The sequence below is a fragment of the Trachinotus anak genome, unplaced genomic scaffold, assembly GCF_046630095.1.
Source record: "Trachinotus anak isolate AG129_WGS33_773 ecotype Australia unplaced genomic scaffold, CSIRO_AGI_Tana_v1 ptg000011l, whole genome shotgun sequence".
Lineage (NCBI taxonomy): Eukaryota > Metazoa > Chordata > Actinopteri > Carangiformes > Carangidae > Trachinotus > Trachinotus anak.
The window spans coordinates 20,475,085-20,500,844 of NW_027273862.1; the positions used below are offsets into that span (position 1 = coordinate 20,475,085).

General features: G+C 38.1%; 1 protein-coding gene across 4 annotated transcripts in view; it reads left to right on the top strand.

Annotated features, from left to right (window-relative positions):
• The window catches only part of LOC139627761 (protocadherin-9), a 185,922-nt gene that overhangs the window by 48,333 nt on the left and 111,829 nt on the right, over positions 1-25,760 (top strand). For all 4 annotated transcript variants that reach the window (XM_071488849.1, XM_071488851.1, XM_071488850.1 and 1 more), the window contains exon 3: positions 3,281-3,382. In XM_071488849.1, coding sequence (XP_071344950.1) covers positions 3,281-3,382 — 102 coding nt within the window. The remainder of the gene's footprint in view (positions 1-3,280; positions 3,383-25,760) is intronic.

Below are 25,760 nucleotides of genomic sequence, written 5' to 3' on the forward strand. Positions count from 1 at the left end.
GTTGGATGCCCCTTCCTGTTGTCAAATTATCCATGCTGTCCACCACCAGCCCCAAGTGTGTGCTTTTCTAATATCATTTAACCTGTTCTTGAATTGAGCACTGATTTCTCTGGGAAATTAACAACACAGTATGCAAATGTGCTGCTGTATATCCTCCCACGCAAATATAATGAAAAATATATAATATTCACTTGTCATGATGCTGCATCAGTCAAGGAGATCCGTTTCTTCTAGGGAGGGGCCATTTGTCCAGACTTTTGTGATGTAACTGGTCATGTACGATGCCAATCCCACCTACACCAACTAAAAATGTATTCCTCAACTGTATTCCACTGCAGCATAGTTGTGCAACATGTCTCTCGCCACAAAATGACAAAAAATCAGTTGCCAAAAGCTTTGTATTATGATGCACTTCTGGTTTAATTTCTGTCACATTTGGTCTACATTTATGATGCAGCTGCCCCCACACCACTTTAAATTGCTGGAGTTGGAGTGTGAGACTCTCCATCAGTTATGCCACCTTCAGTCTCTTCAGCCTCTGAACTGGCTCAAATAAATTGCAAACCAAATCAATTTTATCCCAAAAGACCAAATCACATACTGTACACACAGTGGACAGAACGTTATGTTTTATCTGGCAGGATAAATGAAGAAGTCCAAATATCAATTTTGATGTTCATTTCAGGGAATGAAGAGAAAAGAGGTGGCGCATAACACGGAAAATGTGTTTAATGTTCTGTTTGTCCTTTGCAGCAACATTTTGATCCAAAACATTCTAATTTTGCTATTTCACATAATGAAAATTGTATTAAAGACTCATGTCATTGCCAGTACTCAATCAATCTCAATTACTTGTTTTATTCATGCAACCTTATTTTTGTTGTCAGTGTTGACAGAATCATACACTGCAACCATGGATTTACCACGATCACACTGACACTGCGGAGTGAAAAATGATCAATTATAATGTGCCAACTTTCACTTCCCTCTCTCTGTCACATATCTCACTGGTGATAAATGACTAGGTACTAATAAATAATCTCACATTCTGGGCGGTTTATGGAGAAGGACTGCCATTAATTAGAGTGACAGACAAGTGGAATATATTAAGAAGATGCACGATGAGATAAATGTTCTGAGTATTGCTCTGCCCGTTTTCACCTATTTTCCTCATCTTCCTCCAATAATTGGAGGAATTGGTGAGGGAACTGTGATTTTAGCACTTACATTTAAAGTAGCACCAGCAATTAGTGCATGCAGCTCAGAATAACAGCTACATTGACTGTAAGATGATGCTAGCCATGGTAAAAATAACCACTGGATGACTTTAAAATGCCCCTTCAGTTGATTTATTGGGTAGTAGCTGGTTTAGAGATCCACATTAAGTTAAACACACAAATCACAGTATGGGCAAGCCATAACCATTTTCCCATCCTTTAAATGAATCAATTCAAAGCAGCACAACCATATGCCTACATGGTCCTTCAGACACAACAGGTATAGTGTTGCTTCTAGACAGTACTGCTGGACAGTGCTACACTCACTGTCATTTTATGTGGTTGGTCATTGATATTTTCACTGGATGAGGTAAACAACTTCACCAATGGCTCTGCCGTCTTTGCTGTATTTTCAAAGTAGTGACTTTGAGATTTAAAGTGCCCCTTTGTGCATGTTTTCAAGTGACAGTCACTATAGACCTGTTAGTCAGTGGTGCTTGTTTTGTAACCTGCTCATCATGTTCATATTTAAGAGCTACATTACATTTTATTCAGTCACGGAGATATTGTTATTCTGCCAACATTTTGTGTTGTTTCTCTGGTTAATTTTCAAGCTGATTCAATGGTATTGCTGTAATTATGTTTTGTGGTGCCTTTTGATCAACAAAAGTAAAAGTTGCTTGTTGTCTGGATTTTCCCCTGGGAACTACACAGTTAATAAAACATTCTCATATTCCCAGTGTAACATATTTTGTTATATCATTTTTCCTTCTAGAAAGTGCTATCCTGGGTAACTAGAAATAATAAAAAGAGGTGCCTTGACACTGAAATTCAAGCTGAGCTTTACTGATGACATTTCGACTCCTTGGTAATGTTTGCTGATGACAATGTTCCAACCAAGGATGGAAATTGTTGTCTCATTATTTATTGAATTCATCTTCTGTGGAGGCAACTGTCAACAGATGATCCTGTTCTATCTGGTTGAATTGTACAGTATGCTACCATTCATCCAGGTCTGTGTATGGTCTATTATATATATATATCTATATAATGTGTGTACAAAGAAAACTTATCTTGCTTCATATTCAAAATGTCTGTGTGTGTGTGTGTGTTATGTTGAGGTTTGTGTGCGTGTGGGTGCTGTTTAGTTGTTTATGTTTGTATGTGTGAGTCAGGCTATGGAAATTGTTTCATGCCAATGACAGCAGACAGTCTGACAGTCTCCACCTATGTTGCATTGCTAAATCAAGCTGTGAGCAGTTAATGCATTGGTAGCCAAACTGTAAACAGATAAGTAACTAAGAATAAGTGCAAGTGAGTTGACTGTTTTTACGAGACAGAAAACTGTCTTAAGTAAGCAACTTTGGCAAACAATATGGCCTTTGCTGATAAGAAGCACAAGTTGGATGCTATACCGTGCTGCTGCCCAGATAACCCATTCTCTCCTTTCTCGCTGCTTCTGCTCTGTGTTGTTGCTGGTCATCTGGAAGTCAGTTAAAGACAGTGATTTATGCCTGGGGCTTCATGCAGCATAGCCTCATTACACACAGCCATTTTGAGAATCAGCAGATAATTACAGTATACATCACAGACCTCGTGGGGCCCAGCAGATTCAGTCCATTCCACTGGCCTGTCATTTAGGCCGTAGGGCCTCAGGAATAGAAAACTGGATGCTAACCTCATTTGGAATATAATGCACTCTTAAATTTATAGGAATTCCCGTTGAAAATTCATTGTGGAATCTTGAACTGGCATTTTTTAATTGCCCTACTGTGAATAGCCATTATAGTTAACGATTTTTGCTAATGGTATACCTTTATTCAGTAAAGAGAGTTCAGAATCAATCTCATTTGAGGAAAAAATTAAGTAAAATAAGCTTGATAAAAATGATGACTTAGATTTTACATTATGTTTACTTTTCTTTGTACTGGAGTGAAACGCTTTGGGGTTTGTGAGCTCTATAAACTAATTAGTCTACTTCCACAACTATTTGTATAAATGGCAAATGTACCAAAGCCCAGCAAGCAACTCTAACAGCCTTTTTTTTCCAATTTTCCATGAAGGGAACATTAACCCGTGCCCGAACTGAACTGAACCCTGAATATCTGGACCTTCGTCCACGAGCCGAGCTGAACCCTGAATACTGGACCCCTTGCACCCCTTTAGTGAGTACTGATGGTCCCATTTTTCACTAAATGATCACCATAGAGTCACTTAACACAAGTCATTACTTTAAATAAACTCGACTTACATTGTATGTGAGCATTCCACACATAAGCATGTTTAGCTCAGCTATGGTTTGTTAGATTCAGAATCATTTTCCCATTCAGGACTCCATCTATGCTTAGGCATGCTTCTCTGTGAGGCTACACTAACACAGACTCTGCTTTCTTCATATTTTCCCCTTCTCTATACAATGTTTTAGTATTTTTTCCCTCTTAGTTACTGTGACATATTGTACTTGCAACATCATTAAATTCTGTGCCTAATGCGATGCTAATATTCATGCCATTTTTACTTGAGTAATAAGTATTTGTCTCATTACCTCCATGCTTAGAAAACACAGTGCTTGATAGTCATCTGGGGGTTGGAGGTTTGCTTGTGTTGCTGTGCTTGCACACTGGTGAATGTTAATGATGTCAGTTTTTCTTACTCTGTGTTATCAACTACGGTATATCAACATGGGGAGGTTTTCATGTAAATCTGGAGCCTCACCATATTCTGCCTCCATTTTAAACCACAATCCCAAGTTTATTTATTTTTCCCTTTTCATGATTCAGGAATAATTAGCTGTCTGTAAATTCCTTCCTCATCATGTGTCTTTGACACAATGGTGGTTAGAAATCTATCTATCTATCTATCTATCTATCTATCTATCTATCTATATATATATATTTATACTCTTATACTCATTTTAAACATATGCACTGCAGCTGAGTGATTGTAGTATATTGAACAAATATGGGCAAATATGCTGAACCACTCATGTTTATTTTTCCAAGCTTTCAATGAAAATAATGTAAAACAAAATAATGTGTGTGTGTGTGTCTGGAAACATGGCATACAAAGTATCGATTAGCTGATTAGTGCATGTAACCTCATATATTTTGTGAGGGCTTTGTGGACTTTTTGCATTTTGTTTTTTTTGTTGTTGTTTGTTTTACAAATCATTATCTGTCTCATCTACTCTCATTAGCTCTAGTCTCAGTGGTTCTCAGTTCTTACATTAAACATTTATAACCCGTTGTGAACCCATGGGCCCAACCTCAGCAAATGGGGAAAGCTAACAAGACAGAGGTATACAAAGTAAACACAGGGACGTGAAATCCCTCTCACCCAAACTCCCCTGGGTTGGGATCACATCCCCAGGTACAGCGCTGTGTTGCGCACTGACTTCACTGAGGCGGCTATAGTCAGCACAACAGCTGAAGTATGAAACTATTTCATGAACATGACACTTGAATCCTTACATCATTGTAAAAGTCATTGAGAGCTGTATCAAGCTGTTGTTTTTGTGTCAGTCTTGTGTGAGTAGTTGATGCGGAGTGAGTGGAAGACACCCATGTGCATGCATTATGGGAATAGAAAGCTGTTAGAAATGTTCTGTGTATGTGCTGGGTAAGCAGCTTTCTTTGAAATGAATGGACTGCCATGTTTGAATCCTTCACCCTTGTTTAATACATCTGAAAGCACAAGATCCCTTTTGACTTCTGCCTGTCCCTCCACACAATCACACATCCTCTCTCATATGGTTAAATTTACAACTTACAGTGTACTGGGCACACAGTGAAAGCAAGCACTGCACAATAATACCATAATGTTCCTCTGCCATCTACACTGGAGAGTTGAGAAACTGATTTGCTAAGACTCTCTTCTTCCCTCCACCTCTCGCTCTTTCTTTCTCTCTCCAGTCTATAATACGTCATAATGGTTATTACAGTAAAGAGCTAAATATGCAGTAGCTCAACATGTAAATGCTTCAGATGGCATCCCTTAAGATCTCTTTTAAAGTCCACAAAGTTGCTTGTAGACAGTGTACCTGAATTTGTATGATTTCATCAAATGGAAAACCCACAGGCGATTTAAATAAACAGGAAAATAGCCCTTTGTTTAAAGTTTGATGAATGACTCTCATGAGTACCACAGCATCTTGTCACTTGTACAAACGCATAATAGCAGCTTCTGTTTTCAGATCAGAATTCATGTTAAATTCTGTTAACAAACAGACAGCTTTCTTTTATCAACCTGCGACATATTCCCCAAACATTGAAATGGTGGAGGGATCTGTAATATGATATATGGGACAGTCTATGTTTTGTGTCTCCCTCATGCTTCCAAAGTCAATATTTGGACTTTAGCCCGATTTAATGAACAGAATTTCTCAGAGATCTCTCCCAAGCTGTATTCAATGGGAGATCTCTCTGGCTTCGTTAAAGCACTGTGCTGTTTGCTTATTGGGCCTCACTGGACTAAAGAAGCTCAAAGATAAACACACGATGCACACACACACGCGCACACACACACACACACACACACACACCATCACCACAAAGGCGGCCCCTTTCTTCCAGCCCAGGAGGGACTGATGACTCTCATTATCGCCTCAAAGCAAGATGGCCACGGTGCCCCTACTCAGCAGCCCTATTAAGTTACCAGACAGCTTTATTGTATTGGTGTTCGATAATTTCCTTTCCTCTGTCATTCGGAGTGCATCAGGGAGTTGTTGCACGGTGAGGGAGGGGCTTGAAGAATGGCAAGAGCCAACGTGAAAAGGTACAGCTGGCTGAAATGATGAATCCGTCCCATGGTTGGTGAATCTTTGGGCTGACTGTTGATTAGTCCTTGGCCACACATGTACACCTGACCTTCCAGTTATAAATTGTTTAATCTTATGCAAAAATCATGTAGATAGGAATGGAGGCTGGAGTTTATCCAGATTATCAAGTACTCTCAAGGCACAACAAATTGCATCCTCCAGGGTTGCTGTTCGGCAGCAACATTAAGAAACGTTACTTTGCAGACTGTGTACGTCCTATTGATTTATTGAGAGTCTTTCAGACTGTTGTCCCCAAACTCATAAGGATCAATATATTTACTGCCCCATGTATCTGTTACCAATGTCTGGAACACTGGAGGCTGCAAATCTATTTTTAGATATTGGCATGTAGGGAATCCAAAACAATCAAAGCTGAATGCCCAAAAGAAATTTCTGTCTGCTAATAAAATAAACTGTGATACATAACCTCATTTTTTTTTTTTTTTATTCACAATAAAATAATATTGTATTACAACTTAGGAAGATATTCATTTTAGCCCCAGCTCATTTTTCCCTTAGTAAAAAAAAAAAAAAGTAAGGCAGATGTCACATGTAACAAGTGATTGATGTTTATCTTTTGGATTCATAAGGCATGAGTGCACTTTGAGCACGTTCTATTCTGGCTTTATAGCATCCTGTGGGGGATTCAGATGAGCACATTCTTGTTCTTGACAAGTTGCTGTTTAATCCGCCTTGTAATATGCTTTAAATTGCACCTAACAACAATTATCAAGGTTCCACCATTTCAGTACTGCATGGAAGGTGTGTGAGAAACATCTGAGTCAAGTTAATATTAGGGAGTCGAGAGGCAGGAAAACCATCTGATCTCACAGTGGAGAGAAGGTAGAACGACTTCTAAGATGCACATTGTTCCAGGTGCTTGCAAGTGAACTCAACAGACCTTTTAGTGTAATAGAAGTTTGAACCAAATGTTCTGAAAAAGGAAAGGAAAGTATGACAGTTAAGATAAAAAATATGTAGAGTTAGTTTATTATTCATTAGGAGAAAAAACTGCATGTGTGACCTTTTACATGTTTTAAGTCGTCATTTGTTTGGGAAATTGTGACCTCCAAAAGTGAAACATCATCATCGACTTCCAGTGTACATATAACACCGTAGAGCTTCCACAGTACCAAGGTGACATTAGGTGTGTTGTCAGAAACAATCCTTGTAGGTGTCACTGAAGAGGCTGAAAATGAGCCAATGACGAATACACTTACAAGGTTTACACATAAGATAAATGTATTACTCTCTGAAATGTACTTATTGACCAAGCTGGAAAATCACATTAGCAAAATGTTACAGTCACTTGCAGCTATTAGTGTTGACAGTATGTGGACTTTTGAGTGAGACTGTGATGGAGTGCTAAATCATATTTGGGAAAAAGCTGAGATGAGAGAGGAGACTTTAGGGGGTTTGGAAACGCAATAGCCAGTAACACTACAGTAATAACCACAACGGGCTTCCTAAGATACAATGTGTTAACCGCACAGCACTAAATGAGCTGCAACTCTTTGTAGTGTACTGTCAATTTTCAGGTTTTGAAACATCATAAAGTCACATCTAAAAATACACCTCAGACACCGGTATGATAGTGCCAGTTTGAAACAAGAGCAGCTTATGCATTAACTGCTTTCTAGTGCTCAGCATCATTAAAGGTCAACGCTTAAAGGCCATGTTTGTGACATGACTTGTCTAATTTTGGCTCCAAATGTATGATGCTCCTTGCAGCTGATTGGCCCATAGGGTGCCTGTATTAGTCACAAAAGGTTGTTTGATACATTTTCTTGCTATTGGTGCTTTTTGATGTATTTGATATCTGTTTGGCTTTGGACATGAATCTTGTATTACAGCATTTTGTTTTTGTTATACTGCCTTTTTAGAGGTACTGTTTTTTTTTGTTTGTTTTTTTTTTTACTTTGAAAAAAAAAAACAACTAAGTGTATCTAAAAGAAATTCAAGAAAACTGATTACGACCTGCTATTCCTGCATTTAGTACAGTGGATCTTTTATAAAATATCTCTTTTGAATAGTTCTTTTACTAATCCTTAGAACTCTCTCCGAGCCCTTACTGTGAATAGTGCCTTGCAGCAAAGTATGTACCACACCTCTGTTAACAGTGTGAATACCCTTTTGTGAATCAAGTAAAAGAAATCACCATTCTACACCATGGTAGCCTTTGAGCAGATGTGTTATTTTCCACAACAATGCTTTATTTGTTCAGATTGTGGAAACTGCTGCATGTTTTACAGGCTCTGTTGACAGGGGAACTTTAAGGTGAGAGTCAACAACAATCCTAAGAGAGGTGCAGTTGTCATTTTGAGATTTTTCCTTAGACTATGTCTCAATCAGGTAGAGCAGAGAAATGCTCCATGGACTGCAGAGTGGTAAATGTGATAAAACCAGAGAGACGAGGAAAGGCCCGGGGTGATATTATTTTATATCAAATTTGTTCTGCTCTTTTCTAAAATTCCAAATGATATTGCCTCTATACATTATTATGCTTTATTCAGAGCCCTGATGATTCATGATGAGAAACACTATAGTACTTTCATGTTATGGTAAAGCACAAGCTGGCTAAAAGAATTGAAATTATGCTAAATACGTTTGCCTTAGGAAAGCTTAATTTGTTTATTTTTAGCAATTACTAAATAATACAATGTCTCAATGCCTCAAAAGTAGGTAGCATTTTTTCCAACAATGCACATCACACATAAAATCCACACACACTTTCCTTTTCATTGATTGTAATCCTCCTGTTATCCTTCCCTTTATCATCTACGATGCGTCTTATATTACATGGATGATCCCGGTTGTCCAAAACATACTGAGCAATCAATGAAACCCAGAGGGTGTATTTATACAGACTCTTGCTTGTGACAGATTTATGTATTGTGGTGATTAGTGGAGACAGATGCACAGTGTTCAGGCCATGAATGTTTGCACTGTGCTTCTGTCACTCTCTGCATTTATTGGGGGAGCGTGTGACAGGTTTTCACTACTTTTATACTTCTGCTTCAACCAGTAGTCCTTGGTGTGATCTTCACTGCGGAGCTGTGCTTGGGCTGTTTGTGTTTGGGCCTTTTAAGCAAATATATTTTCTCTAGAAGCCAATTAGACAGCAGATTATTTTGTGAATAAAAACAGAAGCTTACAAAAATGTACAGTCTAACTCATCTAAACTTTACAATGTTCAAATGGTATATTTTTTAAATGAATGGTTAACAACTACAAGAGTAAACATATTTTCTAGCCAAAGTGGATTCCTAGCTACCTGCCTAAAATCATATGGCAGTAGTAAAGTCAGGAGTAAGTGCAACGACCCGGATTAAGCTGCAGTGGCTTTGTCTGGCACACTACTTACTCTTCTTACTGTTCGACTTTCTCTGAAGGTCAGTTTGGCCATTAGCTAGATCAGCCTAACACTGCGTGCCCCACCTCTCCACTCCAATTCTTCTCATCTCCCCTCTCCTCACTTCTCCTCCCCTCCCCATGGTCTGAAGAGAGATGTGATGGGGCTAAATTTATCTTCACAGAAACCAAAGCTAGGATGTTAAAAGAGAACTCCTGCCAGCTTGGTAACTGACTGCTGATCGCGATTAACTTCACCTTTGCGAGGCGTCTGTCAAAAAAAACCCCCAAAAAACAAAAAAAAAAAAAACTATGCACCCATTTCTCCTCTACCCTCCTCTCCATCCTCCTTTCTTTTTATTCTCCTCCTCGACTCGATCCTCCCATCCCCTGTTTTATTAACAACGGAGCTGGTGGCTTGTGATAACTGGTCACTCCTCCAGGCGTTGAAAGGCAAGGACACTCTATTATCCTAGCTAGATGGATGGGTTGAAATATTGCCTGCAAGTGGTAGAGCCTGCCAAATCCTCCAGTCTGAAAACCCCTTTGTCTCTGACAAGGAGGAACATTAGTGAGAGGGCCAGGTTCTTGGATAGAGATCCGCTTCTCTGAATATAACGCGGAAAGAGTAAGGTGGACACAGGCGTGCATATGTGTGGAAAGGAATCCAAAAATTGCATAATGTTTGCTCCAAATTGCATCTAAGAAAAATGTACGAAAAACTTCCATTGCTTCCCTAGCTAATGTATAACTCCCTCCAGTTTCCCCATATGTTTGTGTGTGTGCATGTGTAGGACAAAGAGTAAGGGGGAGAGAGAGAGAGTACACATTAGAGTGATTAACATGTTGCAGGTAGACAGCCGGTCAGCCAGACAGCTGGGTCACATATTAATTAGTGTCCTAATTATCAGTGACCTTTACCTCACAACAGTTCCAGACTTGTTTTACCCTCTGTGTCTCTGCCAATTCATTCAGGAATATGTAGCCTGTTTGCAACTGGCAAGTGTCAATAGTTCATGCATCTTAACATAAGCTGTAAAAAAACAGCTGTTGTGGTTTAGTATAGCTGTGCTTCTACACATCTTAATGCTGTGGCAGTGTAATGAGAATGGTAAATTATATTTAATCCATTAGTTCCTCTATTTACATCACCAACACTTTGTTATTATTGAAAATGGGAAGTCATGTTTCTTGTCACCTGCGCTTGCAAGCCCCCTGCCAGGAGGCTCCCCTCATTTTCTTTGTAGCATGCAGTCTTGCTTTAGGGCAGATAACAATTGGAGAATGGCTTTTGTTTTTAAATCAAGTGATTTCTAAAAGAGGTTTAGGCTCTGTGGGCTGTATTTTAACAGTCCAAAGGGCATGGTATAAAGTGCATGGCGCAAGAGCATTCAGGGCATGTCCATATGACTTTTGCTATTTCAATGGCAGTAAAAACGCTGTCACAGTCACTTTGTGCCATCTCCTACTCCCTTTAAAATGCACCTTGGTGGATTGCTGTTATAATGGCGCAGTGTTTCACACAGAATTAGATTCTATTTGTGGTGAGTTGATTACCTATTGTAACTGACCAGTGAGCCCAGTCCTGACACATGTACGTAGCAGCTCTGTGAACAGAGCAAATCAAAGTGCTGCACACAGCTCTACAGAGAAGCTATGGCACAAGTCATAACATTAGACATCTTTTATGTTAAATACATTTATGGCTCATTATCAAACTGTTTCACACTCTGCCTGTTACGCACACCATGCGCCTTGTGCCCGGCCATGTAGGCGCATATTACTCTCTTGATAATGGGCCCTTAACATAACAGTGAAATACTGCGCCATTCTCTTCAGACAAGGTTTTTCCGCTGCCTCAAGATAGCAATATGCCAACAATGCACCTGGCCACATCTCATTTTAAGACCAACACACCCATGGGTTGACAGCTGCGCTGGTCTGAAACTAGCAAAGACACTTGCGTCGCAGTTTGCGCCGCTTTGCGCTGGGTGTAGGATAGGGCCCAGTATCTCCAAATTGATCTTGGTTGGCAGGTGTTCTAAGGAATAGATTATTTTTACTTGGAGAACAGCATTATTGTTCCAACAGCTTCAAACATCATTTTCTAGGGGTGTAACTATTCTCGAAACTGCCCTCCACCATCCCGAACCCACTTCCACCACTACAGGTTCAACCTGTTGAGCTGTGATTGTAATAATACTAATGTACTAATGTAATAAAACTCATTTTTCATTAAACAATTAACAGTATAACACTTGTAAATCATTATTTACATTTATATATTATTAGTTTATTTAAAGTTAAGGCAAGCTGTATCTTATAATTTTACAGTATATGCCAGCATGTTACTTTTGCATTTAATTCCTATGAATCCCCTGTTTTTTTTTTTTTTGTTTTTGTTTATATATATATAAAAAGAAAGGTAAAGTAAGAGAATATACATTTAATAAAACATTGCTGTAGTTTCTTGCATGTCCTCAGTACAAGACCAGAGTAACAGAACTGTATCACAGCCTAGCTTGGAAACAAGTCTTTTGCAGTGAATGTGAACTGTATGACAGCAAACATGACAGAAGGAAAGAGAGAGGAAAAGATGGAGTGCCCGGTGAGAGAGGACAACTGCACAGTTGGCTGGTATCCTCAATCACCAATGATGAGTACCTGTAAAACAAGCAAACAATAAAAAAAAAAAAGAGCACTGCCTGATATGGAACAACGATCTTCTGAACTTATGAGAGTTCAATGACATGATGTCTTCGACAACAAACATGTATTTTCAGCTTAAGTGTGATACAAGAAAAACTTGTAGCATTTAGGAACAGCAAAGTACTGTTTGTTAGCCAAACACGGTAATGCTAGGTTAATACAACAATATCATCCAATTTAAATAAACAGACACAATAAAATGCGTTTTGATCTGGTTTTAATGTTGCTCCTGGGAATAACACACTGGCTCACCCCACTTCTCCATCTGCTGAGAGACACTTTGGTAAGTCCAGGCCCCCGTCCTTCCACTTACCGGTTGTACAGTCGGCTCTATAGTAGCACAAGTAAACACAATTTAGCTACTTCTTCACCCTGCAGTGGGGGAGTAACTTTAATAAAGTGAACTTTACTGGTTGTTGGCTGGCTTCAGCTGAGTATCTAAGGATACTGCACCTTATTTACCTTATTTACAGAACAGTTTAATGAAACGGCTGAAAACAACACCCTGTTTGCTGTTAGCTAGCTAATGATGCTCGAAATACAGAGCTTTGTTTGCCAATTTTAGCAATCTTACCTAATGAAGCAGAGCTAATAAAACATTATCTGACATGTCAACAGTTCAGTAATCATGCAGACAAAACAATGCTGGACTTATCACATGATAAGCTTAATGTTACCTTCCTGGTTGAAGTCTGTGTGGACTGCTGTCCACTGAAGCTGTGCTCTCTGAAGTCAAGCTCAGAAACAGCCAGACTCATCTTGTCACTCAAAAATGTGTTGTATGGGAAGTTTTATTATTAAAAGAATATTATCATTGAAACAGAAGCATAAGTCTCAAATAATCAGGACGACGATGATGGATTGACTGGAGCGAAGTGACTGGTGTGACAAAGGGATGAAAGTGTGTATTTCCGATGCTTGAAAAATACAGTTTCATGCTGTTAAATTACAGATATGTACTGTTATTGGTTAACTGAATACAATAACAATAACTGTTTATTTACATGAGGGATGAAAATTTAACAGTATTTTACAGTTATTATGAAATACTGTATTATACTGTTGTAAATCCACTGTAAATGTACAGTAATTCTTTACATGGGCATTCATGTTCACATTATGTTGTTAATTTATGAATAGAAACAGCTTAAATGGGGATACATAAGTTCATGCAAATACATTACAGTTCAATGTTTGAGTGTCTGAGGACTTTTGAATAGTGTCCAAGGACATACAGTATTAACAATTTGCCCACTGCTGATGGCATTATGCTCAAAAATGCCCAGAATAAAGCATTTAAAGCAGTGATTTAGAAATATAATAAGGATTTTGAATCACTCCAACCACATAATCCATTTGCAGCGAAGCAACTTGTTAAACCTAACTCTATAAATAATTATTACTCTCTTGTTAGGAGTCAGAAGTAGGCATTCAGCTGTATACCAACGGGAGAGTGGAGCTAGCCACTAAAGGCTCATATCTACACATTCTGTTATACATTTTGTACCTGAACAGTTATACACAAGTATAGTGTGTACCAATGCATTATTCACCATAATATTCTGAAAGAAAAATAAGAATTTTCATTGAAATGTGACTTTACTGGTCCTGAATCAGCCTCCCTTTAACCTAAAGTTTCACATAAAATGTCCATCTGGCATCTCAAATGCTCAGCTATGAGGTTTATCACTGCCTCAAGGACTTCTTTTTACACAGCATGCTTATTGTGCATGCTTCTTTAATTGAATTAAGGAGCACTCAGTGTGGCATCTCTCTTATTGTTATCTTGTAGGTGTACAGGGTTATTAAAGAGGGAAGCATGTTAAGTCATTTGTTATCCCTGGCATTCTAATAAACATGTTGGCTTTGGGCAAGGCCTGTAGGTTGTGCAGTTCAGATTGATACTCCTGCCATATCTAGAGCTATACACCTCATTATCCTAACAGGATGCTTAAGAGGAGAGAAGACAGTGCGAGCGAGGGAAACTACTTCACATATTACAGTTTTTTTTCTTTTAGAGGAAAGAGTCAGGAATGCAGGAGGAGATCTGGTGTAACAATGTCAAGAGAACATTGACTGACATGTATGTGGAACTTATTCAATTTTGCCAGTTTTGATATATAGAGCTGGATGAGTAAAATAACTGACAAAAGGGAATAAAAACAGAACAGAACAAAGACATTTAACCTTATTGCCCCAATTATTCCCGCCTGAGATCCACGCTTATTTTGCTAACTTTTTTTTTTCTTTCAGCTCAAGCACTGGTTCTTGACACATATAACCCCATGGGTTTTCTGTCAGGGAAGGTTTGATTTTACTAATTGGTACCAAAGCTGTTAATTGGAGCTGTGGAAACAAGAAATGGAGAATCGGGGGTACTCTCTTGGGAAATATGTGTGTTCAACCTTTTTTTCCACCTTTGGTTGGTGGTTGTTTTTTTGGGTTTTTTTTTTAGCTTTCTAACTGCAGAGAGGACATCATTTTGTTGTCAAAACAAAGTACCCTGTAGAGAAACACAATATGAAAAACTATCACATTACATGCAGCACTGCATACATTTGTAGTAAGATATACAGGCCTTAGTGGTGGACTCTCATAACTGTGGTCCAACTGTGATTATCATGAAGGTGCATGATGTAATAAAGTCAAATTCCACTTTTTGTCCCTCAGTACCAACCCTGAGTGCTTTTTTCTTTTGAAAATGTAAGATCTATTAATATCTCTAGGTATAATTGATTAAGAAAGAGATAGATAGATAGATAGATAGATAGATAGATAGATAGACATAGTCACACATCCACAAAGATCTAATATGTTTACAAAATACAAAACACAGTCTCTTCTAGTGAATGTTTTCTCCAACTGTGATCAGTTAATCTCTTCCAGCCGCCTTCCATCTTTTTAGGGGCCAAATGTTCATCCCCTCAAATGTGTGGAAAAATGATTTTCCATTGTCAGCAACATTAGCAGCTTTAAACTCAGTGTCACTCTGCAACAGCCACATGCTGTGCACCTTGGGAAATACAGTACGTACAATTTATCATGGGAAATCATCATCAAAAACAAACAGAGTAAGCATAAAAAAGCATCAACTGTGAAATAACAGAATTGGAGGAGCATCCCTTTCTTACTGTTGCAGCAGTTCTTGTTATTCTTTGGTGTCTGAGTGGCTCACTCTAAGTTGCTCGAATATGTTGTGACACTGACAACCAAACACCATTTTTATTTATCTATTTATTTTGTGACATGAATTGGTTCAGAGAGATCCAACGTCAACTGGCACTGCTTGGTGAAAAACATGCATTTCCAAAATGTCAACTTTTCAGGAACTAAGAAAAAACAACTTATTTTTATCTTGGTCACATTTCATTTTTGAGATGTTTCACTTGATTTTGAAAAAGCCTTCTGAGCCTAAGAGGTTGAAAACTTTTGTAGACCTTAAAAGAAACACATAAACTCTCAACCTTAATGAGTGAAGTCTCACTTTGTCATTTATTAAAAGGCAATAGCCCTGTGAACAAGTTGTTCTTGTTGATATATTACATTCAGTGGATATTATCAAAGTTATAATACAGTAATCTATAGATATAGATAATAATTTATAGATAATCTATAAATTAATTTAGTGCTACTGCTGCTACTACTACTACTACTACTACTACTACTACTACTACTACTACTAATAATAATAATAATAATAATAATAATAATTGACAGTGATAAGGATATTTAGGAATGAAACAGACCATAAACATTTGACTATATAGTCTGCCTATGGTTCAGCCTTTCCTCAAAACTAACTCTGTACTGTAGTGTGTTTTGGTGGTAGCAAATCATCTTATATTTATTAATGGGGCCATGTGACCAAGTGTCATCATCAAAAACTTTCCAGTGACAAAATTCAGCCTTGTGGGCAGCAGATGCTGCAGCAGCTTTTGATGTGTTGCCCAGTACTGAGAACCCATGCAGTTTGAGTCTGGATACTAACAAAATTCCTTGATATGTACAACATATTCACACCAAGCCAGCAGTGCAGTCGACATGTTGGAATTTGTCCCGAGTGCGTTGGAGGATTTTCAGAGGTCTGACCTATAAAAATGGACCAGGACCAGATATCAAAAACCTTCATCTGACACCGGAACATGTTGCACTTTCAAAATCAATCAGAAAACATTTATGATATTGTTATGGGTGGGTTGAAGCAGCTTTTCTGCTGAGTTCACGATTCAACCGCGGCAACATATAAGTTCCTTCACTCATCTTCATAGATTTCCTTGTGGTCATCAAGCAGTTCTGAGCAGTCCATTGCAATCAGCAAAAGTAGAGTTGACTCTCATGAAGGCAAGCACATATTATGTGATGGGCTGTGACTGAAGCCCAAACCTTACATAGGTGTATCCCCATAACTATTTGAGAGTTGTATGCACATTTATAAGAGAGGAAAAGAGTTGAAAGAGAAAGTTTTAGATAATTTCTTATATGGATAGTGTTGCTTCAAGTTGATAAAGTATTGCATACCAACACATTAGCTTAATACAGCACAGTGTACAGTGTAAACTCATCTGTGATGTTGTGAGTTACAAAGCCCAAACTGCAAGAGGTGCACAAGTTATTGCTAAGTCCTGTTATTCTGGTACATTCCTCCCCCATCCAATGAGTAAAATAATGGGTAATGAAAATCAGATTTGTATTGTAGCTATCAGCGATTAAGCAGCACAATCAGCCTGAAATGTGACACTTGACCACATATATGCGCTAATTTGCTGAGTATATGTTTTATTCATTTGAATAGTGGACCACAGAAATGATGGGTCATTATTAGTGAACCACAGAACTGCAATCTTCTCTAGTTGCCTATTATGATAAAGGAGGAAGCTGTGGGTATTATGAGCCTACAGCATTAAGTTCACCAATTTTACATTAGGCCTTGGTATAGCTACACTAAGTCTTTGCTAAATGTGTCCTTGAGCGGATATTATCTGTTCAGCTCTCTGAAACACAGAAAATCAGATTTGTTTTGCTCACGAGTCTGTGCAAGGAAATTGATAAACATAAGATGAGCAAGAACAATAGTATAACACACTTAGATCCTTTTGAGTCTGAATATGGAGCTTCCTAGTGTATTGAAATGTATAGATTAAATGTGTAGATGGTTTGGCAAGATTTCACACCTCTTTGTTTCTCACTCACAGTTGAACTAATCTCATCTAAATTTATCATATTCTGTAGCATGTGTATATAACAAAAGAAATGTTACAGAAATATGGCAAACCACAATCCTGTGTGATAATGATATGCAACCAAAGGGTTTTAGCAATGACTTATCAGGCTGTTCCATCTTAATAAATCAACCTTCTGTTCCAACTGTCAGTGGATTACTGGTTTAGTCTCTTTTTCTGAAATTAGTTTGTGAAGGTAGTAATTTTAAATTCCCAAACATGCTCCTGAACAACATCTGAGGAAGGATTTGATTATTTGCCCCTACACTGCAGAGGTACGTACTGATAGAGACTGTCAGGAATTCCCAGGACTTGCTTGTGTTATTGTTAGTTTGTAGCTCAGAAATTGCAGAGTAGAGAGCGTGTTTAACACAGGCAGCTCTTAACAAATGGAGTCACAGAGCAGTGCTGATTTTGATCACTGATGCACCTGAGGGGCAGGAATATGTTTGAGGATATAAAAAGGAATGAGATAAATCTTGTGTTTTTATGTTTTTTTTTTCTTGTGCAGAATGCCATTTCAACACCTAATCACATCTATTTATTCATTGGGTCATTTCCCATATACATATTCACATTAATACATACATTCACTTGCACAAACAAGCTCACAACTTGGTAATCCTTAACTGATCAGAGGCTCCTGAGGCCTGCCAAACAAAATCACCTCACAATCTGAGCAGAGTTCACTGATGAATATTAAATGAAAAGGGTAAAGAATTAAGCTAAGGTGCAGGGGTTAAATTAATAAATAAATAGGCTCATATATATCTGTGTGTGTGTGTGTGTGTGTGTGTGTGTGTATATACATATATATATATATATATATATATATATAAAAAGTTGAATCTCCTGTGGTCAGCCTCCATAGACCTAGTGGTCTTTGAAGGCATCATTAGCTGGTTTTATCAGCACATTGACCCTAAAACTAGTACCTGAGGGGCCTGACTGTAGTGGTGCAGACATGAGCATATGAATCTTGGATGGATGAAATAAGACTTTGAAGTGGATTTTCTATTTGAAGGATTATACATCAGGGATTTTGATTCATGCCCATTTTTTGTCCTTCCGGCTATGTGCTTGTGTGGGTGGAAAGAGTTATCGTTCAAAGAATTATTAACGTATCTATTTCTTCTTCAATGTAAACAATATTAAGTTAATGAGTGGTTGGTGGTGCGTTTGCATTGGTTCCTATCTTAATGACAACTGTGTCTGGGAGTGAAACAAAAACTAAACTGTAACTGAACTGTACGGAGGGAATTTCTGAGATCAAATCCTCACAAGACTCATGGTCATAATAATGACAATCTTTTACACAAATAAACCAAACATTTCAGGTAACAAGATAACAAGGATGCCTGAAGCGCTGAGAAATATAGATTCTTTGATCATGGTCTCCAAAGCCTGTAAACCAAACCAATGGTCTTTTACTTCCATTTTTTCTTCTTCTTCTGATTGTACAGTAAATTGGAAATATAAATACCTTACAATACAGATGGTTATTTCAATACAGATGAAAATGTCATAACATCATCATCTGTATTTCATATGGATTTCCCTAATCCTAGTGTATGTTGTCATGACCTACTTTAGAATTGAAATTTGGTGAATACCCACTACTTGATAATCCTTGAATGTAATATAGGCATCCTTTCAGCTTGAATGACCTATTTCAAGAAAACAATGTTTTGTTTTGAAACAGTCCTCAAAGCCATACCAAAGGGACTATGAAGAATGTGAAAGAGAATCCACTGCAGTTTTAAAGTTTCTGGCGTAAGGCTTTCTCATAGTAGCCTGCTGTAACGGCATCACCTTAATTTCCTTGAATAATTTCCATGACAATGGGGTCTTTGTATGGTTGCACATTGTTTTGGTTTACTCATATAGTTGAAGGGTTATTGTTTCCAATATGTTAATGCTGTTTTTTCCTGGGAGGAACACTGTCTTTGAAGTAATCTCTTTGAGTGTGTTTGGTTCAAGTACCATTCTCAGGGGAGGGGGCTGAACTTTTAAAATGTAATTTTCCTCTTAGCACCATTGAATGGTTTTACTGTGGCAGTTCTAACCTTGAGCCGTCAAAACAGATAAATCCTTGCAGATTGTATTCTGATTAGATTATCCGCTTAATCTGCAACACATGCATGGAACTGCAAGCAGTAGGAAAGCCACTTGGAAGGCAGAGTAAACGCAATAATAGCTGGATGTTAATACTTGCTGGCAGATTGCGATGATACCTGAGGCAAACAATATTAATGGAGCACTGATCCAACAGCCAACCAATAACCCAATTTATTACACAAAAAGCTGACCTCCCTGCATGAGTTCTCTAATGACCTTTTCCACCGCAGCAAACTTTCCCGGAGCTCAGGAACTTCTATACTTGGAATTTGCCGTTCTGAATATCCCTGACATATACAGCATTTATTAGACTGCGGGCAACACTGGTAATTGCTAATATTCCCATTAGGACATAGGATAGGAATAACATTTGATGTCAGTGATGTTTAATTGACAGTTATAATAGCCAACAAAAATTAAAATTCACCAATCCCTGTGATTTAGTTTGCTTAAAGTGTTTCATTGTGTTGACATTTTAGAGCAGAAAAATAACAAATCAATATTTTATCAGGAGACTGGGACCTCTCTTGTGTCTTTCTGGTGTTTTCAATCCCTTTTGAAATCTGCAGGTCTCATTTTTTACATGAATGTAAACATCACAGTTGTGTAGTAATTAATTACAAAAGAGCAACATGATCTCTCTCTGTCTCATCACGTGCAGAATTTACACCTCAAGCAAAGCCACTGATTTCTCAACAGTGAAATAAAACAGACTAATAGGTTGTGATTATCCTCCCTATGGTTCTTCAGTTTTTGTTTTGTTGAAAAGGCAGTTAAAAATACCTTATACCAAGATCCCAGTGAAATGTTTGGTTGATAGTTGGACAGCATCAGTAATTGCTGGCTTGGGCTATAAAAAAACATTTACTAGGAGTATTTACATATTTCCAGAAATCACACAGACTGACATTACATGACAGTCCACGGGACCAACCTATGTTGTCTTCTCTATTATTAAATTAATGCTTGGGTGAGACTGAATGTCAGCAGCATGTCGTGTGTGTGTGTGTGTGTGTGTGTGTGTGTGTGTGTGTGTATGTGCGTGTGTGCGTGTGCGTGCGCGTGCTCACATACATACTGTATGTGTGCAGCTGTGCCTGCACCTTTGCATCTGAGCAGACATTTGTAAGTGTGAGTGTATGTTGTGGATGACTGATAGATGTGATTCTGTTAGCGTTCTGCAGGCTCCAGCTGACAATCTCTGTGTTTCACCTTTGATTAAGGTTCTCTGCAGTATAATTTTGACACCTGCCGCTGTTCTGCACCACTCAACTCTGAAAAGTTCACTAAAATAAGTGTTTTGATCCCAGATATGGCAGCTATTAGGGCTTGAAATCCTTGTCTCTGGCAGTAATTCATAGCTTTGCTTTTGATGGATTTGAAAAAAAAAAGTATAATGAAAAGGGTTTGATTTGTTATTTTTAGATTTTTCCAAACTGTCTTTTTGAATGCAACAGAATATATCCTATGGTTCCTTCTCATTACTTTAGTGCAAAATAACAGTTGTTGAAAACAAACGCATATTTTGGAAGTAGAGTGAATTTAGTATAGCCAGAAAATTGGATGGGGTCTGATACATATGCTTGATGAATTGATGGGGTAGATTTTAAAGCTAGCAACCCAACTATAATCCGGTTTGATTGGATTTAGGAACAACCAGTTCTAAGACCAACATAACTTCAAAATCCTATAAAGGCTGTCCAGTCAATGTTATTCAAAACACTGAAATGCAATTACAATGCCATTTCATTTTATCATCTATTATCGTCTTGGCAGCCAGAGAAGTAAAAAAAAAAAACCCACAACAATCACTGTGCATTCACTGCAGTGGTGGAATCGCTTGAGAGCAGAATTGAGTGCAAATAGTTTTGTTGTACTTACTTGTTTCAGTGGTAGAAAGTGGAACATCTAAGTCATAAGAATTCCAATTTGATCAAAGCCCTTTTACTCACATTTATAGATACAAATATAAGGATGATACAGTTTCCTGAGGGCTGCTTCATGTCATAAACTGCAGCTTGTTCAGTCTTTGATTCAAGCCAAGGTTGAACAGAATAACTTTGCTAATATTTTCTTCTCTTGAATTGATGAGTGCTTTTGCGTTGAATGCATTTTGTGACAAAATGCAAGGTGAATGCATTTAGTGACAAAATGCAAGGTGAATGCATTTTGTGACCGAATACATTCACAAGATACCAACTGGAAGTCAATCCAGAAACGGTCCATCCTCCAAAAACACGAAACAAATCAACAAAAGAAAGCTACTGCACCTCTTTGCTCATAATGCTACATTCGTCAAGGAAGGCAGGCCATTTAATAGCTCAGGTAGTATCTCTTACACTGTGATGAGGGGCTGTAAGTGACTGTACGATCTTCTCCATTGAGAGTGCCTCAATTTACATAAACATTTGTATTAAACTATGTAATACAGGTCTTTTATGATGGGACAGAGCATTACAGTACATCCGTACATTTCACAGATTTCAAATCATTATTGTGGGATGTTCAGTAGAGAGACCCAAGAGACAGCTCCTAACATTTGTCTTTTCTCTATTTGTTGTAAAATTTTGGAGGTAGTTGTCATTAGCACCATCCTTCTTTCTTAAAGTCAGAATAAAAGCATGATATAGTAGACTTTGTGCTTCCATTGATTGCATAGCTTCACTTAGCCTTGTGTAGAACTGACCCTGGTACGAGAACAAGATCTCTGGGCGACTTCACCGTTATTTAACATTCTGTGTGCAGCTCAAGTTGACTCTTTGTATCTTTGCATGTCATCCATCTCTGTATGTTACAAGATTAAAGGATTTATCAGTGAGCTGTGGTGGTGCAACCAAACATAAAAAATAAATATATAAATTATTTTATTGAATAAATCCATTGTCACAAACAGGATGATGCAAACCTTACAGTGTTGACGTAATTTTAAGAGAAATATTTTTTTCATACAGTGGCAACATTATTACTCTTAATGTAGTCACTTCAAACCTAAGCAAAGCAAAATTCCTTGATGTTTAATGATATGTTCAAATGAAAAGTCACATTCTGTTACAGAATACTGAATTCTACTGGGTTAACTTGGTACTTACACTGTATGCCAAAAAGATGTAGAGATGTTCCTTGAATGAGTTCTGGGGGCTACTAGCTATGAGATGAGTACAATGATAAATACAATGACAAGAAAGTTTGAATACATCTGTGAACTGTGAGCTTCTTCTGTGCTCCATGGTTTGACCTGTGCTTTATGATTGAAATTTGTGAAAGAAGGGACAACTGAATACAAAAAAATGGGTACAGATGACCCCGGCCCAGGCCCATGAGGGGGGCTAATGCAGGGGCCCTTAAGAGGGATCAAGTGGGACAATTTACTTACTGACTTATATCCTTGACAATACAATTTATATGTATTTACATATAAATATATAAATAAATCTCTCTCTCTCACTCACTCACTCACTCACTAACTCACTCAAACACATTGACATATGACCATCTTTGAACAACCTGTCCTCTGCGTGCACACTCTGAATCAAAACCTGATCATGTGGGAGGAAGGACTGTTGGCTTTTCCCCACAGAGAACACGGCTAGCATAATTGCTAATCAATAGTGACCACTCAGGCAAGTGAATAACGATAATGTTCATTCTTTAACTCTGACACTGAATGTTTGCTCCCTTAATCCAGATGAATATTGAAAAATATTTTCAGACTTGAAAATGCTTGTCTTGAGAAGGCGCAAAGACAGTCTGGACCAGAAGTATTAGCAAAACAGAGAAACTCGACAAAACACACGTGGAAAAGCTGAACGGTCCAACCAGTGTGATGAGCTATCCAATTACTTTGTTACATAAATATCCAGGCTTCAGCCGGTGCTGCTTTGACAGCTGAAGCAGCAAGACAGGGTCAGGAAGGAATAGCTGCAGCTAATGAAGAGAGAGATGGAGGAGAGGAGGAGGAGGGCAGCAGTCAACATGCTGCTGTGTGAGAGCCAGCTAGGGCAGAAGCAACAGGTGAGATTGGCAGCAAACACAGAGGAAGAGCTGTATACCGTCCAGTTATTTATTTGTCACGTAAATAAATAACAGAACTATATAGCCATCATACCCGTGACCATGTTGATGAGGGGCCCAATTTTGGAAAATTTTGATCCCTTGTCCAAAATTCCCAATGGCTGGTCTGTGCACAGGTGGGGTCAGCGATGTGGCTGTCAACTCTTCCTGCTTGCTGTTATTATCGACAGGTGATCCCGACGGGGATGCCTGTCACTGCTTGGGTTAATATAATTTATTACTCAAAACGTCTTCAAAAAAATATAACTAATGTTAGTTCAAAGCCATTAGTCATATCAGTATCAGTCTACCATCTACCATCTGGCAACACTCATATTGGTTAACATATAAGTTTGACATTATATCATGTGTGGTGTGAGTCTTTGATTCAGTGATACTCTGATCCATCTTTCCATAGTCTGTGCAGCTCCCAAACTGTGGTAAATAAAAGCCACTCCTAGACACTTTCTCTATTTCCCTACCTATCTACACTATAAAACAACTGTATGTGCAGCTATTTCTGTTTTTTGCTTGCAGCATTATATTTAGGTACCTTGCCAGTAGGAACTCAAGTATAGCCTCCTTGGGTTGGGTGATGTTTGTCGAATGCTGGGCTTTAACACACATACTGACTTATTTTTCCATGTCGTGAGCCATTTGGTTCTGAAGGAAAGTAATTAAGAAATGATCTCATAATTTATATTCACAGTTTACTAACCTAAGTGTTTTTTAATTGATTGAAAGGTGAAGGAGAATTAATTTTTACTGAGGTCATCAATTAGAATTTTCAAAGCCAAACATAGTTGTCATTTAATTAAACATGCTCTCATTGCCCTCACATTTCTTGTCCTTGGCTTCCAGGTTGTATTTCAGACATTTATGAAAAATTCTCTTCAGATGCGTGTCATGGCCAATGAACTGTAAAATGTATATAAGTATAAAACACAGTTACAAGGCATCTAAAAATGATACTTACAATCGTATAAAATAACGTTACCATCAGTTTAGCACCATCGAATTAAAAGGGGAAAATGTCACCTTAATCTTAGACATCAGTTTTATCATTTTGAGTGCAGGAACAATCTGCAGCACATGGTTATAGTTAACCAAACTTAGGGATCTGCATTGATGACACCCATCTACTCACCCAGCCAAACAGCCCACACTTTTCCTTAATGAGACAAATGACATCACTGTCTGCAACTTTTGACGTCTTACTAGCTACAGCAGTAATATTCCAACATTTGTCTCATTTCAGGAGCACTTGAGCTATATTTCATTCTTTTGGGCATTTCATTAGTAGGACATGTGTAGTTAAGAAATACATTTGATTGTCTCTCTCTCTCAATGGGACTGCAAACATTAATAATTGTCAGTGTTTCAATTATTTCAGTCAATATGACAATAGTTTGGATTAAAGATACATACACATTTCCATTTGGCAGTAGTCTGGTGGTAGTAAAAACAATTGCAAACAATGCAGTTGTCAAAACATTTTAAAAGAGGACTTTAAAGTGGTAGTTTGGGTTATTTAATGTGAGCTTGTCAAAAGTATAGTTATCGGTGTATTACCTGCAGCAGATTCAGATCAGTGCGCTGGCAGTTTAGAGAAGCAGCCAGGAACACTGACGCAGAAGCTGAGCAATGTGCTGCTGTGAACGGGGTCAGCAGAAAAAAATGTATTTTAGCCACTTTAAAACATGCCCACAGAAAAAAGCTAATATCACTATAAGTGTTTGTATATTTTGAATATTTTCACTGCTTTATCTTGCTGTCAAACAGCCCTTTTGTTTGGAACTAAATTTTTTCAACTGCTGAACTGTTGTATTCCTATGCACAAGTGCACCTACACTCTCTCTGACTCAAATAGCTGATCTTTGGAGTAATACAGTGAGTGGTAATACGTTCAATGGTTGACAACTTGTAGTTCTAAAGGAAAGTGCTGTTTGATGGTAAGATAAAGCAGTGCAAATATTTAAAGTATAGCACACATTTAAACTGATTTTAGTTTTTGTATGTGAGCAGTCTTTGCAGATGGCCCAGTACACAGCAGAGCATCACTCTGTGCCGGTGCTCCAGGCTACTTCTCCAAACTGGGAGCACGCTGATCCAAAACTACTAAAAGGTAATACACTGATAGATGAGTACCTCACACAATCCCAAGTCAAATAACCCAAACTATCACTTTAATGTGGTAATAAAAAAATGCATTCAGCATGAGGGTTACACGGTGGGTCTTAACAAATACTGAGCTAAACTGGTTATTTACAATGAAAATTG